The following is an 11,879-nucleotide window of genomic DNA, read 5'->3' as shown; positions in this document are numbered from 1 at the left end:
TAACCAAATTGTATAACATACAACCAAGAAAATGGTGAGACTATTGTAAGACAGTCACGGATACCAAATTAATTACGACCCCGTTTTTCCCTTCGCCTTTCTTCGCAAGATGGTTCAACTTCTACATATGCAGTTTTTAAGCAACACTTTCCAAATTGAAATAGTTTTACCGTCGATGCATGACCAAGGCCAAAAGTCTGTAGCCAAAATGTCCCTCACACTGAACTCTCGGCCAACGACCATGCTAATCGCAATGGAAAATCCGAAAACCAATACGGTTCTAATTGTTAGAATCGGAGTTATTACGGTTGACCTCATCCGGAGGGCGTGAGTGAGCATTGACCACGGTCCAGGCCGGCAATGAACCTCAAAGAAGTGGAAACCACCACTGGCATCGCACATGACTAGGCGGACCATCAACCAATTTTAAGGTTAATGACTGTGTTTACGCAGAATGAATGTGAACCCCTGGCGAAAAAAGCGGTTGACTAATTTAAATTGATAGCAAAACGGCTATCAGATGAGCTGTGGGATGAGTAATCGAGGCGCTAGGCCAATAAGGGCCAACTAGTTTTGTTTTGCTTCGTTCTTTTGTTGTTAACTCGCACTAAATACATACGTTTGCAGTGCCTTCAAATTGGGATTTCGAAATATTGCGTATACGTCGGCTGGGTCATGCACGAACGAGCAAACCGAGCAGCCGCTGATGGGCGCCCGATTAAGCTCCATTAAAAAAGCGTTTTATGCTTTAAAATCGCAAGCATTCGGCGGCAAACTCTATAAAACCAGTTAATGTCGGGGTTTTTGCATTCAGTTAACGTTCGAGGATTACACACGCCAAACACGCCAAACACGGCCAGCAAAAACATGTCCCTGAAACAGTCGAGCAGCTCTTCATGTTATTGGTTCGGCTTGGTCCTGCTCACGATGCTCCTGCAGCCCTCCGCGAGCCAATATTACGGATATCCCTACTACGGCGGGGCTAATGCGGCAGCAGGAGCGGGATACGGAAACATCTACGGCAGCGGCATGTACGGATACCCCTACAGCTACGGCGGATATCCGTACTACTCGTACCCCGGCTACAACCCGTACTCCTCGATGTACGGCGGATACGGCCAGTACGGGTATCCCTATGGGGGATATCCCTATGGCGGCAACGGCATGAGTGAGTTTTCCGGCTAAGCGCACCTTAGTCCGTAGCACCCAAGTAATCTACAAGTGTTCTGGACCTCTTTCTTCCTCTAGACGTGGCCTACGCCAGCAGCAGTGGAGGATTCGCAACAGCCAGTGCGGGCGGAAGCGGATACTACGGCTAAGCGGCTCGCAACCTGAGATAGTTAAGTGTACGGTTAACGGTTAAGTCACCCTACTCCATAAGTGTGTTAGTGCTAATAAATATATTATTTATGTACTATGGCTAAGTCAAGATTAATTGTTGGGTTACAATGCTTTTTTCAAGGGGTAAAACACGGTGACAAAGTGATCTAAACGGGAGAACCTTAAAACTCTTATTACAATCATAGAATTCTATACTTCCAGTAATATGTAACTACTAGAAAACTGTATAATTAGTAATTGATGATAGCTCGAAAAACTAATGTGGTAATTTGTAATAATATTAAAAGGCAGAAGGAAGCATTTCAGACCCTATAAGTGCACAAGCATGATCCAGACCATAGCCAAGTTGAAGGAGCCACTTTATAAGAACCATAAAAGGTCAGAAAGATGCAGATTTTAGAATATAGAATGGCTTCTGTTTAGATTCTGAGAAAAAGAAAAGTATTTACCTTTAACGAATATATGTACATATATGACCAAATCTCTAAGCTCACGTTATAAGAGTAATTACAGGTGCCCTGGAGGCTGTGATCTCTAAAATATGCATTTAGGTGTTTTAAAAAAAAATATATAATTTTATAATTATAATACTTGGTGGATTTATTTGTAGTTCATTACACTTTATTACAGTCACTTGATAACTGATTATCAATATTATTCTTATGCTCTAACAAACCTTAAAGATCTACGGAACTTTACCAGTTTGATTATCGATAATTTAGACTATCGTTTAATGGTTTGTGTCTTGGGAGAATTTTTACTGTGAGGCTTTTCAAAAGATCGGCTTACGTTTTTTATATGGAAAATGAATATGTCAATTTGACTAATTTTTCTTGCATCGTGACCACCAAGTAGGGCACTGAATAGCGATCGAATCCTGGTCGGATCGGCCGACAAACGCCGAGACGTACCAACAGTTTAGGCCGAATATGATGTAATACATTTACCAGATTAGTAGATGTAAATTTAACTTTATTTATAGTTCTACAACTTACCACTCATTTTGTTGTTCTTAACAGTTTTGGGCGGTTTGTGATCGATAGAGTGGGCGTGGCAATACTTGGAAATAAACTTGCGCTGCGTCTATGTCTCTGGAAGCTGCATGCTTAATCTCAATATTCTAGCTTTTGTAGTTCCTGGGATCGAGGCGTTCATACGGACGGACGGACGGACATGGCCAGTTCGATTCGGTTATTGATCCTGATCTAGAATATACATATATACTTTATATGGTCGGAAAGGCTTCCTTCTGCCTGTTACATACTTTTCAATGAATATAGTATACTCTTTTACTCTAAGTGTGTGGAGTAATTGAAACTTTTTAAATTGCAATTGCACTTGCACCGCGCCGTGGGCAACCAATTTTGCGGTCCAAAATCGGTTCTAACTCATTTTCTTAACATTAATTACGTCCTTACAAACATTTTCAAGACTTCTGCGAGTGCGAAATAAACGAGAATTCACAATAAATCAGTTTTCGTAGCCACGTCATCAACGATAGATATAAACTAAATTTTCGAATCGAATCGAATACTGAAAGTTAACGGTAAACAAGTGTCGAGTGATGCCAGATTTAGTGAAGTCAAAGAAGAGGCTGCCACATCGGGCACAGACGAAGACAGTATGCCCAGATTTGCACTTTCCAACGGTGGATTATATTTGTGTGAACACTTCCAAATTCGAACCGAATAGTCTCGCAAAACAGAAAACAAAGGCACACACGTCGTGCTCTCGCCGAATTCCGCCGCCGTCGCCTGAAACTCACACAAAGTAAGCCCGAAATCAGTGGAAAACCGCCGAAAAATCGAATTGGTGGTGCAAATTGTATGAATGGGAGTTAAAAGGCGGAGGCCATTAGGCGGCAAAAAAATTGCATTGCGTAATTAAGGCCAATAAGAAAAGCAAAAAAAACAAAGCCAACCAACTGCATTCTATTGCGCCTGTGTGTGTGCGTGTGTATCTACAGCTGAGCAGTAAATAAATTTGTTTTATATTCGTCCTCAAAAGGCAACTTTGCAGTGCACCCGTCCTCTCCATTCCCATAAATCTCCTCCTTTCAAATAAACATCAATGTCTTTAATATATCGTAATATATTATTAAGCACTTGACAAGCTGTGAGTGGAAAGAGGAAGACAAAGAGCAGAAGTATTCTTACGTTAAAAGAGCTTGTTCCACATATTCGCCACCTTTCTCCCCACTTCCTCTCTATCACTATCTCTCTCTCTATCTCTCTATTGGCCATCTCTTTCCCTCTCACAGAGGCTGCTCTTGCGGGGGGGTGTTTTTCGGTTCTCTACTTTTGCGCCACTTTTGCACCCCTTCCCCTTCATGTGTGCCGCTTAATTTCATAAATCAAGGCAGTGCCAGTTAAAAAACGCAAGAACTACGTACATACGTATGTACTTCTGCTGAGACCCCCTTCGGCCCCCTTCTCAGTCTTTCTGGTTTCGGCAATGGGAAATTTCCGTAGCCACCGCACAGTGGAAAGAGACAAGCAGCCGGCAACTGAAATTACATGATTGCAACCTCGCTTTTATGGGCAGACAGTTAATTTTTTATCGAGATGCAAGATGAGCCCAACGTTCACTTTTTAAACGCACAGTGCCAAGAAATCCGCACCAATTGGTTACCTATGCATTGTATTAATTTCCATAACAATACCATTTAAAAATGTTTCAAAGATAATATGTTCAGTGTTCCAGGCAAAGGATATTTTCTTTCTTATTTCCCCTTGTTATTCTTTCACACAATTTAAAGTAAAACCCTCATTATGTGGATGCAATTGACAAAAAAAACGGCATAAGCAAACTTACTTTTCGATTGATTAAATTGTATCAGCTTTGGCACGCACTCATCCCACTGTGCGCTTTGTAGACAGAACAGCTGATGCTCGTCAAATTTTACCTTGTGATTGTGCATAAAAGCGCTCTGAGTGCGCCTGTGTGTGTGTGCGAGGGAACGTGGATATCGATAATAAAATAAACTGAAAATAAATCAGTCATCTGCTCGGCTGACCAACTGGCCAAGTGAGCGCATATTCTAGAATTGCATGTTAGTGCGCATACTTTTGGGTCGCAGTGTTTTGCGTCTTATCTGGGGGGTGTGTCGTCGGGAGCTTCACGTTTGGCTGCTTATCAAAATCACGCGACTCGACGCGGACCCCCAGTGAATTGCCAAGGTTGCTGATAAGTGCATACTAATCAAACTTTTGTCTCGCCTATCGCTCAGATAGCAAAATTCTAGGTGGACCGAGCCGACGACGACGAAGAATATAGAGACCGCTTATATAATCCGGCAGTAAAGGAGACAGGCCCCTAAAACCGAACAAGATGTTGCGAATGCTGCGAAGTTCCTCCTCCAGATGCACAAGTCTGCAGCAGAGCGTGCTGAAAAGGTATGCCCAGGTTTATAATATATTATTTATTTATTGATTTAAAAGTGACACTCAAAAGGTTAAGATACCTATTATGCATATAATAATTTTATACACACATTTAATTTTTGTTGGTCTTATTACATTGTTAGCACTTCAATTATTTCAGTTCCATTCGCTGTCTGGGTTCCGTAATACCGGATCTCAAACTGAAGGACTTCCCGATCGAAAATGAGCCGATCCTGGGATATCGCAAGGACTCTAAGGAGCGTAAGGCCCTGGAGCAGGCTCTGAAGGGCACGGCCTCGAGTTGCGAGGACATCCCCATCGTGATCGGCGGCAAGGAGTACAAGACGTCGGAGATTCGATACCAGGTCATGCCCCATGACCACCAACACAAGCTGGCCAGCTTCTACTACGCCGACAAGAAGCTCATTGAGAAGGCCATCAAAACGGCGGTGGAAACACAGCCCAAGTGGGATCGAGTGTCGATTGCAGACCGCCTGAAGATCTGGGAGAAGGCAGCGGACCTAATGGCAACAACGTATCGGCAGGATCTCAACGCCGCTACCATGCTGGGTCAGTCCAAGACGGCAATCCAAGCGGAAATCGATTCAGCAGCGGAGCTTATCGACTTTATACGGTGAGTGATGTCATGATTCATTACAAGATATATGGAGAACAAGTACATAATCTGTTCCAATCACATTTTTAAACGATTTTCCAAATAGAAAAACCAAATATTCAAAATATTCCATATCTGCATGGTTAGAAATATTTGCTTTCTGATTCTGTGCTAATGGATTATTTAATTCTTAGAAAATAATGTTTTCCTGTATACCAATTTTTCAAAACAAGAATCAATTTATTTATTTATAAATTGATCAATATAAATATTAAACAATTAAACTAATCTGTATATACGAACTTATAATTTATTTATATTTAAATTTATTTATCCTTTGGAACTAAAATACAAATTCTATTACGCAGAATGAATGCCTATTTTCTGAAGGAGGTCACCAAGTACCAGCCCATCAGCGAGAACATAAAGGTCACAAAGAATTCCTTGCGCTATCGTGGCATTGATGGTTTCATCGCCGCTGTCAGCCCCTTTAACTTTACGGCCATCGGTGGCAACTTGTCCTACACGCCAGCTCTGATGGTAAGACTAGCCAATGACTGGAAATACCAATAAAGCAACTAACCACCTTTGATTTTCGCAGGGAAATGGTGTGCTGTGGAAGCCCTCGGACACTGCCATGCTGTCCAACTGGATTATTTTCAAGATTATGCGCGAAGCTGGAGTGCCCGATGGAGTGGTCAACTTTGTGCCCGCCGATGGTCCCGTGTTTGGGGACACGATTACGGCCAGTCCCCACCTGGCAGGCATCAATTTCACCGGCTCCGTGCCGTAAGTAATTGTCGGTCTATTGATTTTCCTGTTCAATACCATTTCCGCCGACGCAGAACCTTCAACCGCTTGTGGAAGCAGGTGGGCAACAACATCGACAACTACGTCAACTTTCCCCGCTTGACTGGTGAGTGTGGCGGCAAGAATTTCCACTTTATACATGCATCAGCCGATGTGGAGTCAGTGGTGACCTCCACGATACGCTCAGCATTTGAGTACTGCGGCCAGAAGTGTTCAGCCTGCTCGCGCATGTATGTGCCGGAATCCCTGTGGCCACAGGTAGGTTCAAAAGGCATCATGCGATGTTTTCGCAACGCTGATCCGTTTAACCCCTCACCCGCAGATCAAGGAGGGCCTGCTACGAGAGGCAGAGAAGCTGAAGATCGGCGACGTTCAAGACTTCAGCAGCTTCACGTCGGCTGTGATTGATGACAAAGCATTTAAACGCATTACGGGCTACATTGAGCATGCCAAAAATTCCCCGAACCTCGAGATTCTCGCCGGCGGCACTTACTCAGACAGCAAGGGCTACTTCGTGAATCCGACCATTGTTCTCAGCAAGGATCCCAAGGACCGCATCATGACCGAGGAGATTTTCGGTCCTGTGCTGTCAATTTATGTATACAAGGAGTCGGACCTCCTTGAGACAATGAAACTGGTGCACACCTCTACCAAGTTTGCTTTAACCGGAGCAGTATTCGGGCAGGACGAGTAAGAAACATCTATATAAAGGGTTATCTTTACTTCATAACGTTTGCTTCCAGGGATTTCGTCAAGTGCGCTCTGCAGGAGTTCAAAATGGCCGCTGGAAACTTCTACATCAACGACAAGTCAACTGGATCTGTGGTAGGCCAGCAGCCATTCGGAGGCGGACGGATGTCCGGCACCAATGACAAGGCCGGAGGCCCCCATTATATTCTGCGTTGGACCTCTCCGCAATCCATCAAGGAGACCTTTGTACCACTGCGGGATGTTAACTATCCATACATGTGCGAGTAAACTGCACAAAATAAGAAGCGCAAGGGGAATGGGATGAGCAAAAGTAGTGAAAACCAGACAGGAATCTCATATAACTACTAACTATATAAATATATATAAATGTATTTTGTTGAAATATTTTTAAACACCACCCCAAGCCCTGCCTAGTTCAGATAGCTTCGTTTCGTATACACACACTAAGAATCTCAAAACAACCCATGAGAATGCCTCGAAAGTTTGTAAATTGATATGCTGATACCTTCGAACTACGAACACACCGTGACATGGATATTTTAAATGAACACTATGTAATATCATTACTTTAACGTACGATTTATACGCAATGTGATTATTTAATTATATGATTTATAATTAAATGGCCCGCCCACTGTTTTATTCTTTATCGATATTGCTTGAATTTGGTTAAACCGTTTTCAATTATAAAATACTTAATGCGCGTCTATGTACACACCTATGTATGTGAAATCAAACGACAATACATTCTGAATACTAATGTGAAAGATCATGAAGAGATAAAGTCAAACCTAGTTACTTGTAACGTAAGCATCAAATTCATATTAATAAATATTACATTTTAAAAGAATAATCTATAGAGAGAAAAATTAAAACATCTTTTTTGGGTTCCCCTTTCAATATGCGATCTGAATCAATTGTTGCCATTCTTTTCCTCGAAATCAAAAGAGCTCTTAGAGCTCAGAATCTGTGTGGTGCAAGTAGAAAATCCAAATGAATTTAAATTTCAATCCGGTCAGAATAGTTTAACTTATTCTTTGTCACATTTAATTAAAATATGTAATCAAACCACAAACAATTCAGTTATTTAAAAATACATGTATTTCTTTCCGTTTTTCTTAAGTTGATTTAAATACATTGTCCCAAGTGACAAATAATCTTTTACATATTTATGTCAGAATCGCGGTAATCCGGTTATCACCACAAATTAGCAGGAAATGACTTAATTGCTAATAGGAAGTCAACCCTTCATTTAACCAAGTGACTGGAAAATATTTTTGTTTTTCAGCATGATTTCTTATAAACCTTTTTAAACTTTAGAGAAAAATAGATAAAAGTTAATACAATAATAATGTATTAGGCTTTAAATATTAAAAGGTTTATAAAAAGTCCGCGACAATCATTCCGGTTTCATTCCGACCGATCAGAAAAAGAAAGGGTTTAATCCGCTACAGTTATAATAACCATTTAAAAAGAGTTAATGGCTAAAAGCGTAAACTTGGTTCCGGGTTCCGGGTATGTCGACCGCCAGTTTGCATTGGATTAATTCACCTTAAAACGGAAGTACAGACTTCCCCAAGTCAATCAACACTTGGGAAAGAATTTACATGTTGGCGGAACTATTAAGAAACTATTCTATATAGTTACTTTGTTGCTTACAGGCTAATTGTATCCGTTAGAATAAGGATTATTTTACGGGGTGTATATAAATCTAGTCAAATTTTATTGAATTGACACCTACGTCAATTTGGCCACCTCGATAGCTGCCGCGCTTCTTCTTGGTCTTCTCGTGTTTGAAGGACTTGCCGCGCGTATGCTTCAGGTCCTTGTTGGCTCGCTCGCCCCAAGATCCAGCAGCGTTTTTCTGTCGCGGTGAACAAATAAAATTAGGTTAACCCGATTACATATTTGCATCTAGTGGGGGTATGTGTTTGTTTGTAGGGTGGGTGGCGCTATCTAAACTATTTCTAATTATCGAAGGTGATCTTCTTGTTTGGTTTTGGCGCCGACGAGTCAAAAGATTTGTTACCGAATCCGCCGCCACGTCCGCCTCCACCACGGCCCCCGCGTCCACCAAAACCGCCGCCTCCGCGACCGCCACCACCACCACCGCGTCCTCCGAAGCCACCACCGCCTCCACGGCCGCCACCGCCACCGCCCCGACCACCAAAGCCACCGCCGCCTCCACGACCGCCACCACCACGTCCTCCGCGCTGGTTGTTGTCGAAGCCTCCAAAGCTCTTGCGATCGCCTATCTTCTTGAAGCCGCCTCCATCGCCGCCACCCTCGCCGTTGAACTTGTTGGTCTCCCAAGTGCTGCGATCAGGTCGTCCGGAGAAGCCTGAGCCACCTCGGCCGCCTCGTCCATTGTTGTGCTTCTTGAAGCCGTTGTCCTGCAATGAAGAAACGCCGAAAAGGGCAAACCACAAATTAGCAACGATTTGATTTAAGAAATGTGTTCAAAATTGGGATTTGGAAAGTGCCACAAGTGATTTGAGATTTATTCGCGGCGCATCTTGCTAATTTGTGTGTCTGCCCCTTTTCAGCCTCTTAGATAGATCCCCCTTCTCCTATTCCTCAATAGCCATCAACCTCAACACACACACCCACGTTACTCAAATCCATTGCGGCACTTACCTTCGCCTCGAAGGACATGTCCTGGACTCGGGAGTCCACCAGCACATCCTCGGTGCGTACCCTCCGGAAGGGTGACCGTCGCCCACTTCCCCCTCCGCTATTGTTCATATTATTGTTTCGGCTGAAGGAGTTGTTAGGCGTGGACGTGAAATCGTTCTTCTGCGAATGGCAATGAAGTTATGTGAAACTGTCTGCACAGGATTCGGACAATATATAAACATTATTCGCTTTTTGAAATTCGGATACAGTATTCCAAAAGGACACAGGGAACAGTAATCATTAATGCTTTTAAAAATTACTTTTAAGCCATTGGTCATTGGTCAAGTTTTTAACTCTGGGAATTTGTAAAGTCAACATTCAGATTTTGAGTCTGAACGAATAAAGTCTGTAGCGGACTGCGGATATTTCTAGATGTAATAAGGTACACCGGCTTACCTGTTGCTCTCCCGATTTAACGAAGTTGTTGTACTTCTTGTTGGGAGTGGCCTCGTCCTGGTCGCCACCACTAAACTTGCGCTTCTGAGCGGGCTTCGCATTGCCATTGGTCACCGAGTTGGGCTTGACCTCGCCGGATTCTTCGCCAGAGTCACTGTCGTCGCTGCTGCTGTCACCCTTCTTAGCAGGAACAGCAGTCTTCTTGACAGCTGGCTTCACTGCCGGCGTCTCATCGTCGCTGGAATCCTCACTGCTGGAGGAGGCAGCCTTTGCGGGCTTGGCCGGAGCCTTGGGAGCAGCAGCCTTTGCTGGCTTTTCATCTTCTGAGCTATCGCTATCGTCCGAAGAGTCCTCGGAATCTGCTTTCTTGGAAGGAGCAGCCTTTGCAACTGTCTTCGCAGCAGGTTTCTTGGGAGCTTCCTTCTCATCAGAGTCGCTGTCTTCGCTGGAAGACTTGGCCTTTTTGGCCGGTGTCACCTTTGGTGGCGCAGCAGCCTTCTTTGGCGCCTCGTCTTCCGAGGAACTGTCATCGCTGGAGGAAGCTGCCTTCTTTCCAGGAGCTGCCTTAGCTGGCGTAGCCTTTCCTGGAGCTGCTTTCTTGGGAGCCTCGTCTTCTGAAGAACTATCGTCACTGGAGCTGTCAGCCTTTTTGGTGGGAGCAGCCTTAGTCGGAGTGGGCTTTGCTACAGTTGCTGGCTTTTTAGGTGCCTCGTCTTCAGAGGAACTATCATCACTAGAGGAAGCCGCCTTCTTAGCAGGAGCCGCCTTGGCAGATTTAGCTGCGGGCTTGGCCTCCTCCTCTGAGCTGCTGTCTTCGCTGCTAGAAGCAGCTGGCTTCGCGGCAGGCTGGACTGCTGGCTTCTTAGCGGCTGGCTCTTCATCGGAGTCGCTATCTTCGCTGGACGATGCTGCTTTCTTGGCCGGTGTAGCCTTGGCAGCTGGCTTAGCAGCTGGCTTTGCTTCCTCCTCGGAGCTGCTGTCTTCGCTGCTGGAGGCAGGCTTTTTGGCGGGAGCAGTTTTAGCCGGTGTGGCCTTGACGGCGGGCTTTGCCTGTTCTTCCTCGGAACTGCTATCCTCGCTGCTGGACTCGACCTTCTTGGCGGGAGTCGCCTTGGTCGGAGATGGCTTCACTGGAGCAGTCTTCTTGGACGCCTCTTCCTCCGAGGAACTGTCCTCGCTGGAGGATTCTGCCTTCTTAACAGGAGCAGCCTTGGCCGTCGTGGACTTTGCTGCTGGTTTTTTCTCCTCTTCGGAATCACTGTCCTCGCTGCTGGAAGAGGCTGCTTTCTTTGTGGCCTTGCCGTTTGTTAGTGGAGCCGCTGGCTTCTTAGGCGCCGATTCGGCTTCTGAGTCTGAGTCGCTATCATCGCTGGAGTCACCGGCCGCTGCCTTGATTGCTGGGATCTTGGTGGAGCTCTTGGTCTGGTAGAACTGAAGGATTTCACTCAACTTTGGGCTGCTTTTGGCGACGCTGGCCTGGAATTTGGAAAAAGGCATTTGTTGTTGGTTAGCTGGACGAAGCACGTGGTAATGAAGGCTGCTGCAAGGGGCAGCTGGACTGCTCAATGAGACATCTTTGAACAGCACAGGGACTTGGTTTCTAAACAGTGCCAGGCGGAAGCAGATGGCACATGTTTTGGGTGCATCTAAGCCGCACACATTGCACTTGCCGCTTTGCACTGAGACTCACCGCCTTCGTCTTCTGCTGGAAAACCTTGGCCAGGTTCTTGTCCTTGGACTGCAAGTACTCTAGGACGATTGCATCGGCTAACTTTAGCAGGTCTGTCATGATTGAACTATTCGTCAATATTTTTCGTCCGCAATTAATTTCTAGCCGCACGCTTGTCACACAAAAAAGAATGCGCACACACACGTGTTTTTTAGTTATCAGTGGTATGGCAACACTCGCCGGCAGCTATCGGTCTGGCCACACCTCTATTGCCTTC

The 11,879-nt window shown here is 44.7% G+C and overlaps 3 protein-coding genes across 8 annotated transcripts; 2 read left to right on the top strand and 1 right to left on the bottom strand.

The window, feature by feature from the left end:
* The first annotated feature begins 685 nt into the window (after positions 1 to 685).
* LOC6543688 (shematrin-like protein 1) lies at positions 686 to 1,418 on the top strand. Its single transcript, XM_001973664.3, has 2 exons — positions 686 to 1,168; positions 1,249 to 1,418. The coding sequence occupies exons 1-2, from the start codon at positions 793 to 795 to the stop codon at positions 1,317 to 1,319; spliced, it is 447 nt and encodes a 148-aa protein (XP_001973700.2). The 5' UTR covers positions 686 to 792; the 3' UTR covers positions 1,320 to 1,418.
* A 1,556-nt stretch (positions 1,419 to 2,974) lies between these two features.
* On the top strand, positions 2,975 to 7,484 carry LOC6543687 (delta-1-pyrroline-5-carboxylate dehydrogenase, mitochondrial). 4 transcript variants are annotated; one of them, XM_015157444.2, is made up of 8 exons: positions 2,975 to 3,111; positions 4,571 to 4,736; positions 4,885 to 5,358; positions 5,709 to 5,880; positions 5,942 to 6,129; positions 6,186 to 6,408; positions 6,473 to 6,840; positions 6,894 to 7,484. In XM_015157444.2, the coding sequence occupies exons 2-8, from the start codon at positions 4,672 to 4,674 to the stop codon at positions 7,126 to 7,128; spliced, it is 1,725 nt and encodes a 574-aa protein (XP_015012930.1). In that variant the 5' UTR covers positions 2,975 to 3,111; positions 4,571 to 4,671; the 3' UTR covers positions 7,129 to 7,484. The 4 variants fall into 4 exon arrangements, with proteins under 4 accessions (XP_015012930.1, XP_026833940.1, XP_026833941.1 ...); XM_026978139.1 differs by having other exon boundaries at positions 2,975 to 3,314; XM_026978140.1 differs by lacking the exon at positions 2,975 to 3,111 and adding an exon at positions 4,271 to 4,393.
* Positions 7,485 to 7,939: 455 nt separating this feature from the next.
* Positions 7,940 to 11,865, bottom strand: LOC6543686 (nucleolar protein dao-5). Of its 3 annotated transcripts, none has more exons than XM_015158675.2 (4): positions 11,624 to 11,865; positions 9,934 to 11,409; positions 9,499 to 9,657; positions 7,940 to 8,725 (listed from the first exon to the last, which is right to left on the bottom strand). In XM_015158675.2, the coding sequence occupies exons 1-4, from the start codon at positions 11,720 to 11,722 to the stop codon at positions 8,573 to 8,575; spliced, it is 1,887 nt and encodes a 628-aa protein (XP_015014161.1). In that variant the 5' UTR covers positions 11,723 to 11,865; the 3' UTR covers positions 7,940 to 8,572. The 3 variants fall into 3 exon arrangements, with proteins under 3 accessions (XP_015014161.1, XP_001973698.1, XP_015014162.1); XM_001973662.3 differs by having other exon boundaries at positions 8,641 to 9,254; XM_015158676.2 differs by lacking the exon at positions 9,499 to 9,657 and having other exon boundaries at positions 8,641 to 9,254.
* Between the last annotated feature and the right edge of the window lie 14 nt (positions 11,866 to 11,879).

This window comes from Drosophila erecta, unplaced genomic scaffold (assembly GCF_003286155.1).
Source record: "Drosophila erecta strain 14021-0224.00,06,07 unplaced genomic scaffold, DereRS2 tig00000021-arrow-pilon, whole genome shotgun sequence".
Lineage (NCBI taxonomy): Eukaryota > Metazoa > Arthropoda > Insecta > Diptera > Drosophilidae > Drosophila > Drosophila erecta.
This window is presented reverse-complemented; position numbering and strand designations above follow the sequence as displayed.

What these genes read in the sequence shown, in the direction of transcription:
- LOC6543688 (XM_001973664.3), top strand. Translation starts at nt 793, where the DNA reads ATGTCGGGGTTTTTGCATTCAGTTAACGTTCGAGGATTACACACGCCA. An exon ending in CTATGGCGGCAACGGCATGA is followed by an intron (nt 1,169 to 1,248) that starts GTGAGTTTTCCG and finishes TTCTTCCTCTAG; the next exon opens with ACGTGGCCTACGCCAGCAGC.
- LOC6543687 (XM_015157444.2), top strand. Translation starts at nt 4,672, where the DNA reads ATGTTGCGAATGCTGCGAAGTTCCTCCTCCAGATGCACAAGTCTGCAG. An exon ending in CCTACACGCCAGCTCTGATG is followed by an intron (nt 5,881 to 5,941) that starts GTAAGACTAGCC and finishes TGATTTTCGCAG; the next exon opens with GGAAATGGTGTGCTGTGGAA. An exon ending in GCAGTATTCGGGCAGGACGA is followed by an intron (nt 6,841 to 6,893) that starts GTAAGAAACATC and finishes GTTTGCTTCCAG; the next exon opens with GGATTTCGTCAAGTGCGCTC.
- LOC6543686 (XM_001973662.3), bottom strand. Translation starts at nt 11,722, where the DNA reads ATGACAGACCTGCTAAAGTTAGCCGATGCAATCGTCCTAGAGTACTTG. An exon ending in TCCAGCAGAAGACGAAGGCG is followed by an intron (nt 11,410 to 11,623) that starts GTGAGTCTCAGT and finishes TCCAAATTCCAG; the next exon opens with GCCAGCGTCGCCAAAAGCAG. An exon ending in ACATGTCCTTCGAGGCGAAG is followed by an intron (nt 9,255 to 9,498) that starts GTAAGTGCCGCA and finishes TCTTCATTGCAG; the next exon opens with GACAACGGCTTCAAGAAGCA.